The 19,253-nt window shown below is 50.8% G+C and overlaps 1 protein-coding gene across 1 annotated transcript in view; it reads left to right on the top strand.

Moving 5' to 3' along the window:
* The window catches only part of POU2F2 (POU class 2 homeobox 2), a 38,080-nt gene extending 21,523 nt beyond the window's left edge, over window positions 1-16,557 (top strand). The window contains 10 exon segments of the mRNA XM_070397916.1: window positions 4,726-4,831; window positions 4,917-5,008; window positions 6,980-7,093; window positions 7,267-7,408; window positions 7,492-7,640; window positions 7,716-7,892; window positions 9,180-9,246; window positions 10,517-10,718; window positions 10,841-10,914; window positions 11,166-16,557. Of these exon segments, the coding sequence (XP_070254017.1) occupies window positions 4,726-4,831; window positions 4,917-5,008; window positions 6,980-7,093; window positions 7,267-7,408; window positions 7,492-7,640; window positions 7,716-7,892; window positions 9,180-9,246; window positions 10,517-10,718; window positions 10,841-10,914; window positions 11,166-11,512 (1,470 nt within the window). The 3' untranslated portion in view covers window positions 11,513-16,557.
* Window positions 16,558-19,253: the final 2,696 nt, after the last annotated feature.

Here is a 19,253-nt window from a genome sequence, read left to right as displayed (position 1 = left end):
ACAGAGGGTTTATGGTGTTGCCAGTTTCTGGTATAGTTTTCTAGATCTAAACCATGCATACCCAAGCAGATACCTAGATATGCTTTTTTAAAAACATAGACAGTAGCACACAGTACCCACTGTTCTGCCTCTTGAGCTTCCTACTCAACCGGACAGCTTGGAGATGGTTTCATTTCAGGGCACAAAGGGCATCCTCGTTATTTTTCATGGCGGCATAATATTTCATTGTAAAGCTCCACCCTGATGGACTCACTTGACCCCTACTGCTGCACGCTCAGCTTGTTCCCACTCTTTTGCTAAAACGCCACTTGTTACTGGGAATATCCTTCTAGAGACATCATTGTGCCCAAGTTTGAGTGTGGCCCTGGATGGTGTGCTCAGTGGTTAGAGCATTGGCCCATGCACTAAAGGGTCATGGGTTCAATTCCCTAACTCTCTCTTTCTCCTTCTTTAATTCCTTTAGTCAACAAGGTCTAAAAAAAAAAAAAAAAAAAGGCCTTTGCACATGCTGCTGCTTTGTACCTTCTGTTCCTTCTTGGTCTGCACATGCCTGGCCCCTCCTCGTCACTCAAGTCTCTATCAAATGCCTCCTCCTCAGGGAGGTCTCCCTGGCCACCACTCTGATAAGGAGTCTTCTTTTCCCTCAGTCACTCTCCAGTCCATTACGTTCTGTTACGAACAGAGTATGTGCCAAGGGCACATACCTGGGTAGCAGATAGGTTCGATCCCCGTTCCTGGTCAGGGCACCTACAGGAGGCAACCAATCGATGTGTCTCTTTCACACTGGTGTTTCTTTCTCTTTCTCTCTCCTCCTCCTCCCTTCCATTTTAAACATCAGTGGAAAAAATTTCCTCAGGTAAGAATTAACCAAAAATAGGGTATGTGCAATTGTCTCCTGGCCAGTGTAGCTCAGTTGGTTGGAGCGTTGTCCCATATAGCAAAAGGTCCTGGGTTCCATTCCCTGTCAGGGCACATACCCAGGATGCAGGAGGCAGCTGATTTATGCTTCTCTCTCACATTGATGTTTCTCCCTCTCCCTTTCTTTCTCTCTAAAATCAATAAAAACATGTCCTCAGGTGAGGATTAAATATTTTTTAAGGTATATGCATTTGTAATTTTGATAGACATTGCCAAATTACCTCTCTCCAGTGGTGTCGGTGTGCAAGTGTTGCCCTCACACCCTAACAGAGCATATCAGGCACTGTTATCTCTGCTGATCTGATAGGTAAAAAGAGTACCCCAGTGCGGCTGTGGCTGTGTTTATCTTCTTGGGAGTGAATTGGAATGTCTTTTCATTCAGAGCTGTTTGTATTTGCTTTGCTGGGCAGTCACCAGACCTGTCTGTTGGCCGGATTACTGCTGGGTCATTAGGTTTTTTTCTTATTGATTTTGAATCGCTGTTCATATATTAGAGAAATAAGCACTTAGCTTCGAGTTCCTTTTATTTCCCCCCAATGGTTCACTTCCTGAGACATTAAGTTGGGAGGAATCGAGGGTATGTGTCATCCCCCCAGTTTCTCAGAGGGAAAAAATATTGTAACTGTAAGTAATATACAGGGTGGGGAAAAGTAGGTTTTCAGTTGTGTGTATGGAAAATAATACAATGATTAGTAAATAATAATACAAGAGTAAACTCTGGCATACTCACAACTGTAAACCTACTTTTGTCCCACCCTGTAACTTGCAACTATACATAAAAGTCGCTAAGTAAATTATGAAACTTCAGTCTTGGTTCATTTAACAAATAAATGTGGAGCACCTACTGGGCGCCAGGTGCTGTTTGAGGTACTGAGATTACAGTGGTGACCAAAACAGTCAAGGTCACGCTCTCCTGGGGATGGTGTACCAGTGAGGAAGATGCACCATGAGGGAGTAAACAGGAGAAATATCTATATATGTAAAAGGTTAAGTGTCTGTACATCCGACCAGTAGCTATGATGCGCACTGACCACCAGGGGTCAGATGCTCCACGCAGGAGCTGCCATGATGCTCACTGGCCATTAAAAAAACAAAAACAAAACAGCACCACGGACCTGGAGCCAACAAACCAACACTCAGCTTCCTCCAAGTGGGACACAGGCCCCACCACCACCCCAGAGTGATACTTCACCAAATCGCAGCCAGTGCTGCCAAGACCCCATGGCGCAATATGCGGCCCACAGCCCAGCCCAGCCCAGACACGGTCACTGTGGGTGCCGGGTAATGATGTCACGTAGCAACACCTGGCTTCCTCTCCCTTGCAACTAGCCTCCTTGGAGTTTCTTCAGCCCAGGAACCCGACTTGCTTTATAGCCAGGTGCAAACATTTTACAGTTTAACCAAATGTCTGTGAAGCGTTTTCCCGTGCCTCATCTCATTTGATCCTCACAGAAGTCCTGGAGTAGGTAGATAGGAGACTCGGTAGAATCCTATTTTCTTTTCATTAGCCAGAAAACGAAGATTTAGAAAGTTTAGAGACTTGACCTGAAGTAAGAAGAAGTAAGAAATGGTGGACCTTGAAAATGACTCCAGGTTTTCTCACTGTGCAGAATATAGTCAAACACTGCTGCAGTTAAATATTTTACTCTTTGTTCTCCCTGTGTGATCTACAATAATAATCTGCTTCATGTTGATATTTACTGCTGTGTTGCTGACAATTACCTGGAAGAGAAGTTGGGGTGCTTCACTGCGCTGGAAAAAGTTTAGCTACATCAGAAAGCAGGTCTAATTAAGCAAGTTTATTCTATATCTATAAAAGGCTAAGTTGACTCACACATGTGTGATACATATAAAGCTCTCACTGGCGCCAATAGCACGCGTGTGTTTCGATCTGTCATTGTGGATTGTGAATTTTGTTGACACTTCTATTATAGAGAAAGGGAGAATAGTGATATTAAAATATTTCTTCTAATTAATTTCCTTTCAATGTGCACGAATCCGTGCACTGGGACCCCAGTCTTGAGATAATAAGTCTTATGAGAGAGGTGAAGTGGAGGTGACCAAGGAAGGTGTAGTGCTGGGCTGGTTTAGATTAAGTGGCCAAGGAGGGCCTCTCTGAAGAGATAATTTTGTGTTGGGACCTGAGTGACTAAGTGTAGGAACTAGAACTGCCCGGCAGAGGGGGGAGCACGTGTAAAGGCCCTGTGGTAGGAGCTGAGGTCAGGAAAACTAGCACAGGCCTGAGGAGAAAGAACCTTAGAGGCCAGGGGAGGAACTCAGTGGTGGTGGTGTAGGCTGCAAGAATCCATTGGACCGTTTGTGTGTGAGGGGATTTGCTTTTCCTTTTGGAAATGTCCAAACCTAAAAGCAGCCAGAAGAGATAAGGAACCACACACATCTTAACCCAGCTCAATAGCTACCAATATCCTGCCAATCTTCCTTCACCTATACTCCTACTTTTTTGGTGGAGAGGTTAGATTTTTTTTTTTCCTTTCCCTCTTTCCTTGCCTCATTCTTTTCATTGAAGTTTAACAAATACCAAAAAGTGCACAGACCATAAGCATACAGCTCAGTGGCACTCACTCATCTAACTAGCACCCAGATCTAGAAACTGATGATGGCAGCTCCCTGGGGTTCCTTCTAGTCTCTGCCTCCCAACGTCTAACAGGCAAATGGAGCATAAAAGGAATCAAACAGGATGTTCTCTCCTCTGACCAGCTCCTTGCACGTATCACTACACTTGGGAAGTTTATGCTGCCGTGTGTCCCTGTAGGTGGCAGACTGCTCATTCTCGCCGCTGTAGCATTCCACGAGTCAGTTTATGTACCCCATCCACGCGTCTTCCGGGCACCTGGGCTGTCTTCCGGTGTGGGCTACTTCAAATGGTTCTGCCATGAGCATTCTAGCTCCTCTTTTGGTGAACACGTGTAGGCGCTTGTGGTGGCTTATACCCAGGCATGCAGGCGGCTTTAGAAATAGTGCCTGTATTCATTTGCTAGAGCGTCCATAATGAAGAACCACAGGTTGGGTGTCTTACACAACAGAAATTTATTCTCTTACAGTTCCAGAGGCTACAAGTCCGAAATCAAGGTGTTGGCAGGGCTGGTGCCTTCTGGGGGCTGGGCGGGAAGGGTCTGTCCCAGGCCTCTCTCCCTGGCTTGTAATGGCCATCTTCTCCCTGTGTCTTCACATTGGCCCCCTTCTGCGCATCCAAGTCTGTCTCTGCATCCAACTTCCCCCTTTTCATATGGAAACTAGTCACAGTGGATTAGGGCCCACCCTAGTGACCTCATTTTAACTGGGTCATCTGCAAAGACCTATCTCTAAGTAAGGTCGCACTCTGGGGGTCTGGGTGGGGATTCCAACATACCCTTTTTGGGGGAAACACAGTTCCCATGACAGTGCCAAAGAGTTTCCCGAAGTGGCCACATAGTCTCCTCGCCCACTATGTGCTGGAATATTTTAAAGTTTATTCCGGACATGATACCGTTTGTCTCGGGAGTGCTTTAAAAGGCCTTGGAGTGATTTACATTTTTAAACAATTCTATTTGTTCCATGGGCATGTGAGACAAAGTAAATATTTAATCAAGAAAGAAAAGATAAATAAAGAGTGGGCCCTCCTGGGACGGCCCAGGTAGGACACTCCAGAAGCCTGGGGTTGGGACAAACCTCCCAGGTGCTCTTAGCTCAGCGATGCCTGTGCTCCATCCTCACTGCCCGGGGCCAGGCCATCCTGTGCAGCATCCCTCGGGGCTCAGGTGAGGCAGGGGGACTCAGGCTGTCTTTCTGTCCACCCCCTCCCACCAGGACATACAGCAGCTTCTCCAGCTCCAGCAGCTGGTGCTTGTGCCAGGTCATCACCTCCAGCCCCCTGCTCAGTTCCTGCTGCCGCAGGCCCAGCAGAGTCAGCCAGGTAAGGCCCCAGCCTGGTGGCCTCCCCACTGCCCGCACAGAACTCCCCACCCCCTCACACTGTGTGTCCGCGCTTGTCTCCCTAGGCCTGCTACCGACGCCAAATCTATTCCAGCTACCTCAGCAAACCCAGGGAGCTCTTCTGACCTCCCAGCCCCGGGCCGGGCTGCCCACGCAGGTGAGTGTCCACCGAGTGTGCCAGGCTGGGCCAGCAGTGGACCGGCGGGAGGGAGGGTAAGGTGGGGGTGAGGGTCTCTTCTCCATTTGGCCCACTCCCCAGCCACAGGGGCCAGGTCAGGAGCTGGGAGATGGGAAACCCAGCAGTGTTCTACCACTAATTTGCTGTGGAGCCTTAAGCAAGTCACTCTCGCTGTCTGGATCTCCCTCTGTAGCAGTGATTTTCAACCGGTGTGCTGCAAGAATTTTTAAAACGTGCAATACCTGACTATTTAGTCAGGGGCACTGGCCTCTTTCCCCTTAGATTGTCAAATTAAAAAATGACAACAGCCAACATAACAATAGCCATCTAGTGTGAATGAATCAAAATTATACCTATTTTTTTTTGTCAGATGGGTAAAAATATATTTTTTGGTGTACCGCAGAATTTTAGTAATTAGTTTATGTGTGCCATGAGATGAAAAAGGTTAAAAATCGTGGAATGAGGGGAGTCAACCAAATCAGTGGCTCTTAGTCCTTCAGGCACATGGACTCCTTTGAGAAGTCAATGGAAGATTCGATCCGACCCCCCTACCCCTGAACGCACATGTGCACAAACACGGGAAACTTGGGAGGTTTGAAAGATTTTGGGTTCAAATGCCTTGGGTCTCTTCCAGGATTCCAAATGGAAGGTTCTCTGAAGAAGGGTCTGCTGGGTACTAATTCACACCCACCTTCCAGATCAGACACTGAAAACCAGGGGCTCACAGATGTGTGTTCTTTGGCCCACACCATATTTTAAAAATTGAATTAGCTGACAAGAGAATTCCCAGTAAATGCCAGATTCCCAGCTTCTCTGGACAAACCGGAAGTTCTGGCAGAACTGATCTGTGTCCATGTGGCTTGGTGGCAGTTGGCTGCTGGTCACTGGCTGGAGCAGGGGTCCCCTCAAACAGGGAGCGATCTCTCCAGGCCGCCTCGGCCTCCCCCTGCCTGGTCCCCATGGCCTTTCTTGGTTTGCTGCCTGGGTTCTAGACTTGCATAACGAATTGTTCACAATCTGTTACAGATTTCAAAATTCCCTTCTACCCATTTTTGCAACAGTCCTTTCAAAGAATTATATGAACTATTTAGAAAACCCTAAAAGTTTAGGGACTAATAGAGGGCCTAGTGCAACTGTGAAATCCAGAAATGCTCGGAAAGTCAAGTTGTCTTGTAATGTGGGCGCCGAAGTCATTTGGCTGCAAAACCTGTCTTGACCTGATCCAAGGCGAGGAGTGACTTTGCTTTATCCCTCCTGTGCGATTCAGGCTTTGCTGAGAATGTTAATGTGTCCGATTATGGGGGTGATGCCTGGACCCTGATGGGTGGCGTCACATCACCTAAGACATATGCTCCATGTAGGCTTTCTAAAATCCAGAAATTCCTGAATTCCAAAACAGATCTGGCCCCAGGGTTTTGGATAATGGATCAGGGACCTGTGTGACCCACCGCCTGCTTCAGATCTTTTGTGTTTAGGGAAATACCATTTTTTAACCAAGTTTTCCCAACAAGCCCATGAGGTGGGCAGAGCAGCTGTGATTGTACCATCCTGCAGGGGAAACTGAGTCCCCCAGCAATTCCGCAGCAGAGCCCCTGACTCCCTGTAGGAGAGGAGATTGAATCACGGCCCCCAGCTCCCGGGAAAGAGCCCTAGGCGCAAGAACCTGCCTGCTCCTCCGGGAGTTTGCAGCTGGGAGGGAATCGGCAGAGTTCCAGCAGCGAGAGGCCCCACGCGGGGCAGCAGGGTGTCACCCTGAGGGAACTGACAGCCCAGTGTGGGGCCGGTGGAGGGGACCTGCGGGCAGAAGCTGGAAGGCAGGGAGGGAGGGAGAACTGCACAGCCATTGCTGAGCCCCATCCTGGTCCTCCGTCCTGCATCCCGCCCACCTGCCCACCCCACCAGGCCGTGACCCGCCCCACGCTGCCCGACCCGCACCTCTCGCACCCGCAGCCCCCCAAATGCTTGGAGCCACCCTCCCACCCCGAGGAGCCCAGTGACCTAGAGGAGCTGGAGCAGTTCGCCCGCACCTTCAAGCAACGCCGCATCAAGCTGGGCTTCACGCAGGTCTGGGGCCACGAACCGGCGGCGGGCGTGGGGGTGAGGGGCGGGCGGACCCGGTGCGCGGTGAGGTCGCGCCCTCCAGGGCGGGGTGAGGGCGTGGCCAGCCGGTGGGCGGGGCGAGCCCAATACCAGGGGCCGGCTCTGACCGTCCCGCATCCCGCATCCCGACGGCCCAGGGTGACGTGGGCCTGGCCATGGGCAAGCTCTACGGCAACGACTTCAGCCAGACGACTATCTCCCGCTTCGAGGCCCTCAACCTGAGCTTCAAGAACATGTGCAAACTCAAGCCCCTCCTGGAGAAGTGGCTCAACGACGCAGGTGGGACCGGGGCTCCCAGGTGGGCGGCAGGCGCAGGGCCGGAGAGAGGCACCTCCTCATGCCCCCGTCTCCTCCCGGCACAGAGACTATGTCCGTGGACTCCAGCCTGCCCAGCCCCAACCAGCTGAGCAGCCCCAGCCTGGGTTTCGATGGGCTCCCAGGCCGGAGACGCAAGAAGAGGACCAGCATCGAGACAAACGTCCGCTTCGCCTTAGAGAAGAGTTTTCTAGCGGTGAGGCCCGGTCCTGGCGGCGCCGAGGGCGGCGGGTGGGAGAGGGGCCCGGGCTAATGAGCCCTCTGCCCGCAGAACCAGAAGCCTACCTCAGAGGAGATCCTGCTGATCGCGGAGCAGCTGCACATGGAGAAGGAAGTGATCCGCGTCTGGTTCTGCAACCGGCGCCAGAAGGAGAAACGCATCAACCCCTGCAGCGCGGCCCCCATGCTGCCCAGCCCCGGGAAGCCGGCCAGCTACAGCCCCCATCTGGTACCAGAGCCCTGGGGGGCACAGAATCTGCCACCTCCTTGCCCCGCAGCAGGCACCTGTGTGGAGCATCCCATGGGGGGAGCAGTGTCACACAGGGACAGTTTCCAGGGAACTGTGGTCTTATGTGGGGGGTACAAGCACCCGCACATACCGACGTTGTCACACAGGGATAGAGACCAGGTAGGAGATGCAGGCACCTCCCCACACAGGTTCACAACCACACAGACGCAGGCCGGACATTACAGCCCTGGGTGTGCACACAGGCCCGCTCGGGATCAGACACATTAGGACAGTGATGGCGAACCTATGACACGCGTGTCAGAGGTGACACGCGAACTCATTTTTTTTGGTTGATTTTTCTTTGTTAAATGGCATTTAAATATATAAAATAAATATCAAAAATATAAATCTTTGTTTTACTATGGTTGCAAATATCAAAAAATTTCTATATGTGACACGGCACCAGAGTTAAGTTAGGGTTTTTTAAATGCTGACACGCCAAGCTCAAAAGGTTCGCCATCACTGCATTAGGACATCCCTTTGTTCCATCTAGTGTGGAAAGGGCTGTGACACTACAGAGAGGAGCAAGGGGCCGAGGAGCACCTCCCCCCATGAAGTGGAGGAAAGATGGACCATCGGAGCTAGTCATAAAGGACAAGAGAGAGCCAGCCACGTGAAGGACAGGCAAAGGGACTAGGCTACACAAAGACCTGGAAGCCAGACTGTCAAGCCAAATTGGAGGAACTCTAGTACATTTAGTGTGTGGAGCTGGAATGTATTGAATGAATAGGGGAGGGTAGGAGGAGGTAGGAGCCAGACACCCAAGTTATATGCTGAGGAGCTTGAACTTGAACTTGGGCAGTGCAGTGCTAAGGAGAGACAGGGTCACATTTAAAGTGAGGCTCCTAGGGCTGATGGCAGGATGAGACGAGGCCGGGAAGCCAAGGAGACTGGGGGATGTTCCCAGAAAATCAAGCCATTTGACTCTGATGCAGAGACACGCACCCTCAACCCCGCTGTCATCCCCCACTTCAGACTTGCAACTGCATAGTGTCAGAGGGTGGGGAGAGCCCTCAATTGGGAATTACTTGCTCCTGCTGGTGGCTCGGGATCACCTCGGGTACAAGTGGAGAAAGTGGAAAACACCTGGCACAATACCAATAGAGCGTTGTACCCAGAGCCCTTCACCATCCTGGGGGCAGAGGAGGAGGGGTCACACCCACAGGAACACCACAGGGATTGGTGGAAGACAGTGGCCTGACCATGCCTTCTCTTCTCTCTCCCCAGGTCACACCCCAAGGGAGTGCTGGGACCTTGCCGATGTCCCAAGCTTCCAGTAGTCTGAGCACAACAGGTCAGGGAGGGCAGAAGATGGTAGGGGTGGGGTGGGGGGGAAGAACACAATGCAGGCCTGAGCCCAAGGGTTGCAAGTGGCTTAGGGTGTCCATGGGCCTCAAGGCTGAGCCTGGGGATGAGGGGGCAGGGAGGACAGATGGGAGAGGGCAGACTCCCCACTCCTGGCCAGAGAAAAGCATGGGATTGCTGAAAGGTGATGTACTTGGGTTCTGTTCCTGGCATTTATAAACTGTGCGAGCTCCAGAAGTGACTTTAACTCTCTGGGCCTCAGTTTTTATAAAATTATTGCGAATGTATAATACATGCATATATACATACAAATGTCACACACACACACACACTTTTTTTTTTTACTTTTGAGAAGAAGGAGGAAGGAGAGAGAACTAGAAACATTAATGATGAGAGAGAATCACTGATAGACTGCCTCCTGCACACCCCCTACTGGGGATCAAGCCTGCAACCCGGGCATGTACCCAGACTGGGATTTGAACCATGACCTTCTGATTCATGGGTCGACGCTCAACCACTGAGCCACACCAGCCGGGCCACACACACTCTTTTGTACAAAGCCCTCCTTTCCTAGGACACAGCGTCATATACATAAGAGTACCATTTTTAAAAACCCACCATATTGCCCCTTTCCAAGTTAAAAAATAATAAGTGGAGGTTTATAAAAGTAGTAAGGGTGTGCCTGGAACTGTTCTAAATGCTTTATAGAGAATATTGACTCATTTAATCCTCACACCCACTTTGTCATCCCATTTTCCTGATGAGAGAACTGAAGGCCAGAGAGGTGAAGGTGCTTACTCAAGGGCACAGGTGAGACACGACAGAGCCAAGAGTTGCTGCCCTGGCTGTCTGGCCTGAGTGGGCTTGGAGCCCTCTCAACCTGCCAATTCCTGAGCCAAAAGCTGGTGCCCAGCTGCACCCCTTATGCATGCCTAGCTCCTAGAGGGATCCTTAGGGCTTCTGGGAGCCCCCAGATCTTATCTGTATAAAAGGAGCCTTGGGATGAGGTTCAGGGCAGGGTACTGGGCTTGGGCTCAGTGAGTGACAGCTGCTCTTACTTCGATGACTGTGATTGCTGTCACCATGGCAGAGGCACGAAGAAATGGCCCTGGGAAGAGAGGGCAGGAGGCCTGAGTCGGCACAGATTGAGGAGATGCTGGGAGACTGAGGCTGGAGGAGGCAGGCAGGAGGCGACCCAGCCTCCTGGGTGGAGGACCAGCAGAAGCTGAAGTCTCCCTCTCTCTGTCTCTCTCTGGCAGTTACTACCTTATCCTCAGCTGTGGGGACGCTCCACCCCAGCCGGACAGCCGGAGGGGGTGGGGGCGGGGGCGGGGCTGCGCCCCCCCTCAATTCCATTCCTTCTGTCACTCCCCCACCCCCGGCCACCACCAACAGCACAAATCCCAGCCCTCAAGGCAGCCACTCGGCTATCGGCTTGTCGGGCCTGAACCCCAGCGCGGGGTAAGTGGGCAGTTGGGGAGACTGTGGGGAGAAGCAGGGTCGCTGCTGCTTCCTGGGTGGGGAGCCGAGCCCCAGTTCTGCCGGCACCGCCCCTGCTAATGCCTCTGCTTTGCCTCTTGCAGAAGCACAATGGTGGGGTTGAGCTCCGGGCTGAGTCCAGCCCTCATGAGCAACAACCCTTTGGCTACTATCCAAGGTGCGTGCTGCCTCATGTCACTCCCATGGTCACCAGCCCTGCCCTCACGGGCCTTGAGCCCCTCCATTGCTGCTCCAGCCATGCCATCTGCCCCTGCTCACTGCATTGCTCACCTCTTCATACCCATCTCACCTTTGGGGAAGGTGTGAGGGCTGCTTATGGGGGTCATTGGGGCTGATGGGAAGACAGGGGGCACTGTGGGCAGGATGCTGGAAGGTGCCCCCAGCCCAGCCTCTCTCTCTCCCTGCCAGCCCTGGCCTCTGGTGGAACCCTGCCCCTTACCAGCCTTGACAGCAGCGGGAACCTGGTGCTGGGGGCAGCTGGTGCGGCCCCGGGGAGCCCTGGCCTGGTGACCTCACCGCTCTTCTTGAACCACGCTGGGCTGCCCCTGCTCAGCGCCCCGCCTGGCGTGGGCCTGGTCTCTGCAGCCGCTGCAGCTGTGGCAGCCTCCATCTCCAGCAAGTCTCCGGGTCTCTCCTCCTCCTCCTCCTCCTCCTCTTCCTCCTCCTCCTCGTCCTCCTCCTCCACTTGCAGTGAGGCCACAGCACAGACCCCTGGAGGCCCAGGGGGGCCGGAGGCAGGGTCCAAGCCCGAGTGAGGGCCCACCATGCCTCCCCTCCTACTCCTCTGACCCCCACTTCGGTCCCCATCTAGAAGACAGCGAGGAGGCCAACGATGGGAGTGTAGGAGGTCCTTGGAGCAGGAGTGATAAGGGAGAAAAGACCAAAAAAATCAAACAACCAAAAAAAGAAAAAAAGAAAGAAAGAAGAGAAACCAACAAAAAAGAAAACCAAAAATAATCACAACAGAAACCAGCTGCCCCAAAGGAACCAGAGGTGAAAAACAAACAAAAACCAAAAACAGACCCCCCCCCCCCCCCCCCAACCAAACAAACCAAAAACCAGTTGCAAGCCAGACCTCAGTGTGCTCATCCTCACAGCTAGGACACCAAATAAGAACCCCAGTCAGGGGCCTAGAAGCCTGAGGGCGGACCTCACCCTGAGCCCCTGGCTGTGGGGCCAACCTGCAACCTTGCCTCCCCAGCAGGGGGCCAAAGAAGGAAAAAGAGAACGTGCCAGCCTCCTAGCCCCAGCCCCCAGCCCTGGGCCAGTGAAGATGGCACAGCCTGGGCCAGAGGGGTGGGGCTCAGCACCACCACCAAATGTTCTTTTCCAAAAGGTGACAGAGAAAGGGCCTGAACAACCTTACACCAAATATTCAGTAGCTTCATCCAAAGGATGTACAGAATTTTTAGCGTTGTGTTCAACAGAATGTGTCCCCACCATGCGTCCTTTCCCCTCCCCCAGCTCTCCCCACCCAGGCAGGGGGTCTCGCTTTAACCTCCTCCCTCCCCCTGCCAGTGGAGAGTGCAGGGGAAGGCCTGGGATGACTTTTCACCCCTGTACCTCCCCCTTTTCCCTTTGAAGGGTGGGCTAGGCCATTTTTGCTAAGTTCTAGCTCTCACATGTCCCCCCTCACCGGGTCACCCTCCTGTGCTCTGGGACCTCCCCCCTCCCTGGCCTATGGGGAGGTGGAAGTTTCAGGCAAGAGGGAATGAGGTGAGGGCATCCAAGTTGTCTTTCTTTCCATCCTTGTCTGTCAGTTTCCCTGAAAAAAAAATTCATATTCCAGTGCCTATCCGTGGAATCCTTCACGTTCTTTGACATTGACCAGAAACCAAAAAGAGAACTCACTTCACTCCCCCCCACTCCCCCGTGCCCCTCTGATACTGGCAGATGCCTCTTCCTCTCCCTGATACATGCAGACACGCACTCACCCCAGTGGTGGGGTTCCTCGAGATGGCATCCCCATCAGGGTCCGTGTGGCGGGGACAGTGCCATGACCTGTGGTACCCATCTGAGAGGGCACTGTGGTAGCCACTGCTCCTATGAGACCTCCCTCTAGTCTTGGCTGGACCCTGTGTTTGCTCAGCCCCGGACACATCTCCACGTCGACAGACAGAGGAGACACCGCTGGGAGCCACTTTGCCCCCTGCTATTGTGGAGGCCAACAAAGTTTTGAACCAAAAACAAAAAACCAAACAAACAATAAATTAAAACTAGAAAAAAGAATTTATATATATATTTAAGGGAAAGAAGAAGAGAACTCTTCAAGAATAAGAAGGAGCCGAGAGGCGGAGCCAAGCCCTGTCCAGGCCCTTGGTCCCCAAGGCGGATGAAGGACAGATGCTTCTTTCTCTTCACAAATACCTCATGGACGTCGTCTTCGGGAAAGCCGGAGGGGGGCGGCTGGGGCAGGGCCTGTCCCTCAGCCAGGGCAGATGGAAGCGGGTGGGCAGGGCTGAGAGAGGGTGCCAGGGACTGGGGTGAAGAGCCCCATACTCCCTGCCCCACCCCAATCAACTGAAAAAGCTTTAAAAAAACAACAGGAAAAAAGGAATAAGAAGACAAAAAGAATGGATGAAGGAAAACTAACACACTTTCGGGTGGTTTGATTCCTCCTTTGATTTCTTTTTCTATTCCATCTGTCCTCTCTCCTCTGTAACTTTTATCTCTGCTTCTCTCTCTCTCTCTCCTCTCTCTCTCTCTCTCTCTCTCTCTCTCATTCACTACCCTCTCTCTTCCTTCTTCTCTCATCTCTCTCAATCTCATTCTTTCTGTGTCTCTCCTCAAACCAAAGTGTTGCTGTGAAGGACGAGAGCCATGGAAATCAGAGTGGCCCTGCCCCTCGCTGGGCCGAGCAGAGCAGAGGGAGGGGGAACCCCCGAGACAGTGCTGCTGGACACTGAGGAGAGGCAGACAGAGCCTCGGATGCCACTCTGGGCCCTGAGGCCTCCATGTTCTTTTTCTCTTGTCTCCCTTCTCCCACCCGGGAAATGAAACTGTTGGGCTGGGCCACAGAGGCAGCAGAGACTCGGCTGTTTCGGGGGTCTGGGGTGCCCTGTCTGGTAGCGATGGAGTGGCTGCCCCTCGGACCCTGGCACCCATGATGGGGCCTGGCATGCCATCAGCCAGCCTCGCCGGAATGTAAGAATCTCTGCTGAACCGACTCCCTGCCCTCACCCTACCTCTGAGTTTGTCCATTTTTATTTCCTGAAGAGAAGAGACTATTGAGAGGGCCTGGGCAGACAATAAGGACATTTGAGCAGAGCAAAGTTAAAGGAATTACAACCAAAAACCCCTCCGAGAAGACAGGCAGCATGGAAGGCATGGTGGAGATGACTCAAACAAAAACTATGATTTCAGACCAAAAAAAGAAAAAAAGAAAAAAAAAGAAAGAAAAAAAGAATAAAATGGGGAAAAAAAGAGAAAAAAAATCCAGGACTCACCACCACCCACTTCATCCTGCTTCCTCCCCATCAAGTCCTGCCACCTGGGACCTCTCCCCAACCCCAGTGTGGGGGGAGTGGGGCAGACAGCAGAGGAGGAAGTAGGGAGCAGGGATAGGGCCAATGATGCCCTGACACTGGTGGAGGGACCCCCCCATGCAGCTGGGGGGTGGTGGGGACCCTCCCCATACAACCCCTATAACTGGGAAAAGAAAAACAAGAATAAAAGAAAATTCCTGGGCGGGGGAAAAATAACCAAATCCCAAGCTTTAACTACAGCTGTGAAACCAAATATTGGGAAGGGGATGGGAGGGAGGGAGGGGCAAGTGTGCCCCAGGTCTCCCCCCTGGGCCCCCTCCCCCGAGGACTCGAGATAAGGCACCAAATACCTCATAGAACTTTAATGTTAAAAAAAGGAAACCAAATATCGTTGGCTGGGGGCCGGCCAGGGCAAGGGGCTGGGGGGCAGAAGGGAGCCAGGGTTGGGAAGGTGATGGGGGAATTTGTGCCCCCCACTCCCCTCTTGCCCCTTCCACTCCAGTCCCCCGGCTGAACTCCGGGAAACAAAACTATCTCATCGTTTTTATTTTGTGGTCTGTACAGAGCCTGTGTCCGTGTGTCTGTGTGAGCGAGAGATTTGGGGGGTTGGGGAACATTATATGGGGGTTGGGGAGGGAGACCCCAGACCAGGCTCTGGGCTAGGTGTGATGTCTGAGGTGAGGGGCCAGGGGCCTGGGCTAGAAAGAGAGGAAGATGAATGGATTGGAGAAATGGGGCAGGGGGCACCCTCTGAATTCCTCTTCTCCCCAACCATGACCTCCTGCTTGAGGAAGGGACAGAGACTGGGTCTACCTTGATGGTGGACCTTTTAATTGTGCCAAAAAAAAAAAAAAAAATGCCAGTAACTAAAACACCGGTCTCTGTTGCCTCCTGGGAGTGAGGGGTGGTGTAAGTGGGGATGAGTGGAGATTGGGAACTCTGGCTCCTGTATGAGTTGGGACTAAGATCAGGAGGAAGGGGAAGGATATATTTCCCACTCATCTATTTTTCTGGGGAGGACCAAGAGAGAGGGTCTCCAAGCCCCACATCCAAGCCATGTAGCACGGGGTGACCTCCTGACATGACTAGATTTCCTCACCCACCAGATCCCAGGTGCCTCTCTCCCATTTAGCCCAGGGTAGGGGGAACTGAGTGAGAGAGAGAGTGAGACGGACTGAGCAAGATTGAGACACGCGGGCCCCCCACTGGCCTCTGAGTGGGAAAGGCAAGTGCGAGAAATAAAGGCCTCCAAGAGAAAAAAGAAACAAACCAAAGATTTAACCATTAAAAAAAACACACACAAAAAAAAACCACAGACAACTCCGCTACCTTTTTATACGTTGGAAAAAAAGTGAAAAAAATTAAAATTAAAAAAATACACAAAACAAGCCGCAGTTCCTTCGTGCGGTTTGAACTTTGACCTCAGCAGTCTCCAAAGCAAGATGACGATGACAAAGGCGAAACAAAAAAAGAAAAAGAAAAAATAATGTATATTTTTAAGTATTTGTCCTTGAGATGTTAGCTCCTTGTTAAACACAAAAAGGAGAGAAAAATCCAGACAGAAGTGTTGCTGGGACGGAGACAACTATTTACTATGTCTGTGACCCCTCCTCTCTGCCTCCCCCTTCCTCTCCCCTCCTCTTTCCTCTGTCCCTGCTGCCCCTCCCCCATCCTGTCCTCCAAGCCCAGGGGCTCAGTATTTATTTATTTATATAATTGCAGGGTGACTGGGGGCCTCTCTCAACAACTGTAGAGAAGGCCTTTGGATCATGGTGGGTAGGGAAGGGGCAAGGAGTCTTTGGGGGAAAGTAGGGGCCTGATCTTTGATCAACTCCTCTCTTCTGGCTCCTTCCAGGCTTCTTATCCCACTGCTGCCACCACTACCTCCCAAATCCAAGGCTGCACTAGGGCAAGGTGATCCCCCACCATGTAAAGATCTGGTTGGCTCAGCCCTTACTGGGTGGGTGTCTTTCACCTACTCATTTGAATGACTGGGTGGAATGGGGATGGGAAGAGGTGGCAACGAGTGGGCATAGGAAACCAAGAAGTGGCTTCTGGAAATTGACTAGGCCCTGGAGACCTTCTCCATTCTCACCAAGTTAGCCCCCTCTTTCAGTTCTGTCTGACCCCTGTGTTGGTAGCCCTTCCCTTCCCATCCTGCACCCCCTTCCTGTCTCTTCTCGTGGTAGCGGGTTAGCGTTTCAGTGTTCTTCAATCTGCTTGTTCATTGTACAATGTGCTTCTTTTAAGGCCCCATTTTTGTAACTTGAGTGTGTCATTCATCTGAACAACATCAAAAAATAAAAAATTAAAAACTGTACAGAGAGAAATGCTGCCGGCTCTCCCTTGGTCTCCTCTCTGTCCTGGGAAGGTTGGTGGGAGAAATCAGGGTATGGGGTGGGTATGTGTGCGCTGGTGAGGGGCAGGCTTTACTTCTGTTAGGTAAACATTCACTCAGAAGGAAGGTCTGGTGTGGCTGTTGGTTGGATTGCTGTCCTGCAAAAGGTGGAAAGGTGGTGCGTTAAATTCCCAGTCAAGGTCAGAGCACATACCCAGGTTGTGGGTTCAATCCCCAGTCAGGGCCCTTGCTGGAGGCAACCTGTCGATGATGACATCAATTTTTTTTCTTTCTCTCTCTCCCTTCCTCAAAATATCAATGAAAAGCATATCCTCGGGTGAGAATTTTAAAAAAAGTGTTCTTTTTGTGTGTGTGTTTTTTTTTGCCAATCAGAAAACAAAGGTTTGAAACTTAGGATGAATTCAAATTCCTGAATTCAAATCTCAGTTCTGCCATTTTATAGATATGTGATCTTTGATATGTAACCTTCAATGTCCTCATCTGTAACAGGGACAATACCTACTCTGGGGTTGGTAAGAATTAAATGATGCAGATTTCAAGCACATTGTCTTTAATAAATGAGAACCACAAAAAAACAGGAAACCAGTATTTCCCCACTTCCATCCCCAGAAGACTAACAAAATCCTTTAAAAACTGAGTTGGGCCCTAGCTGGTTTGGCTGAGTGGATAGAGCGTCGGCCTGCCAACTGAAGGGTCCCAGGTTTGATTCCAGTCAAGGGCATGTACCTTGGTTGCAGGTTCCACGACCCTGGTCAGGATGTGTGCAGGAGGCAACCAATCGGTGTGTCTCTCTCACATCGATGTTTCTCTCTCTCTTCCTCTCCCTTCCACTCTCTCTAAAAAATCAATGGAAAAATATCCTCAGGTGAGGATTAACAAAAAACAATAAAAAAAAAAAACCTGAGTTGGCCCAGCTGGTGTGGCTCAGTGGTTGAGCGTTAACCTCAGGAAGTCGAGGTTCAATTCCCAGTGAGGGCACATGCCCGGGTTGAATGCTCAATCACACATAGAGCAGCCAATCAATGATTTTCTCTCATCATTGATGTTTCTATCTCCCTCTCTTCCTCTCTGAAATCAGTAAAAATATTAAAAATATACATTTAAAACAAAAAATGAGTTGACTTGAAGTTGGTGAAACAAAGTACATAGCCTTTTTTTTTTTTCAGCACAATGTACACTCAAATTTTTGTGCCCATACTAAATCATTTGAAAGTAACAACAGCTTTCAGGGTAGGCCAGGGACTGATCACTAAGACTTCACCACTGAAAACCAGGAACGGTATCACAACCGGGTTTTCTCACTGCCATCAGGTCTCCTTGTCACTGTTTCATCCTCTGATGTATGGCACTCAGGTGTTGGGATTCTGCAAATTCAATAGTGAGGGATGGGGAAGAGGAGAAAGGAAGAGTGGGAGGGTTTTGATCACTCAGATAGATTTAAAAAGTATCAGCACTGCATTGTTTTGGCAAGATTGAGAGACAAGTCAGTAGGGATAGGAGAATGGGATGTTGGAATGAAGATTCAGAATACTCTGAGGATGCCTGCAAGGTGGTATGGTAAGAACCATACAGACCCAAAAGTTCCTTGTCACTCAGGTCATCAATCCTGTGACAAGCAGACACCACACCTGAGAGCACTCTGGAGCTGAACTAGCAACTACCTGTAGCCCTGTGAATGTGCTTAATCACTCCACATGCCCTCTCCTCTACAGTCATACTTGGGCCTCCTCTTGTCGAGAACACATTGGGCACTAGAGGACCACTATTCTGTCCCCTTAACAGTTCTGCTTATGTAGCTTCCATATCCAACTACAAATTGGCAATACAAAGCTATTAGAGGGGTCTGCAAGTCACCTGCATCAGAACTGTTGTGTTCAGAACGTGGATTCCAAGGTCACACACATATATGCTTGCTGGATCCAAAGCTCTGGGGGAACTGCCTAACACACAAAGTTTGGGAACCTTTGGCTGTCCAACTCAATCCCCAGCATCCAACAAGGGTTTGATTAGTGCCACCTTTACTGACAGTGGTTGAGAACTGTGGAAATTTCAGCAGGGTGATGGTAAATGATGAGTCTTGTTCATAAATCTGTTTGCACACATAACTTTTTCTCAGGGTGGGAGTCCAAAATTTCCTAAAAAGGAACCACGATAGAGGCAGGGTGGTCACCCACTGTCACAGAGCCTCCTTTCTCTGCTGAAAACATCTTTATCTTAGGGTCAACCACACCTTTGAGTTTTTCAGCCTGATGTTTAGCTGGTTTTGCAAGCACAAATCCTGATTGTTCTCAGTACTGATTTGATATGACTGTCAGGATAGGATGTTACAGGTTTTTGTGAGAAGAGGCAGTTTAAGGACAAATCTTTACCTGGTGATTAAGGCAGGGGGGCATGCTGGGCTGACTTGGCTGGAATCCTTTCTGCAGGGTATAAAGTTACTGAAAGAGGTGCCTAGGATTAACACTCTGTGAAAACTGCTTCACAGATCACTTGCTCTTCATTAGGAGCTGTCAAGATACCAAATGGGTGAGTGATTTTTCTTTTTTAAAATGATTACAATAAGCATAATGTAGCAAAACCTATTAATGGTGTTAGACCTGGTTTCTAGCCTGGCCCCACCACTTGTGTGGCCTTGGTCTCTTCCATCTCTTC

This window comes from Myotis yumanensis, unplaced genomic scaffold (assembly GCF_028538775.1).
Source record: "Myotis yumanensis isolate MYYU_CA2020_CCGP unplaced genomic scaffold, mMyoYum1.0.hap1 SCAF_18, whole genome shotgun sequence".
In the NCBI taxonomy this organism is placed as follows: Eukaryota; Metazoa; Chordata; class Mammalia; order Chiroptera; family Vespertilionidae; genus Myotis; species Myotis yumanensis.
The sequence above is the reverse complement of the archived record's forward strand: the minus strand, read 5'-3'. Positions and strand labels throughout refer to the sequence as shown.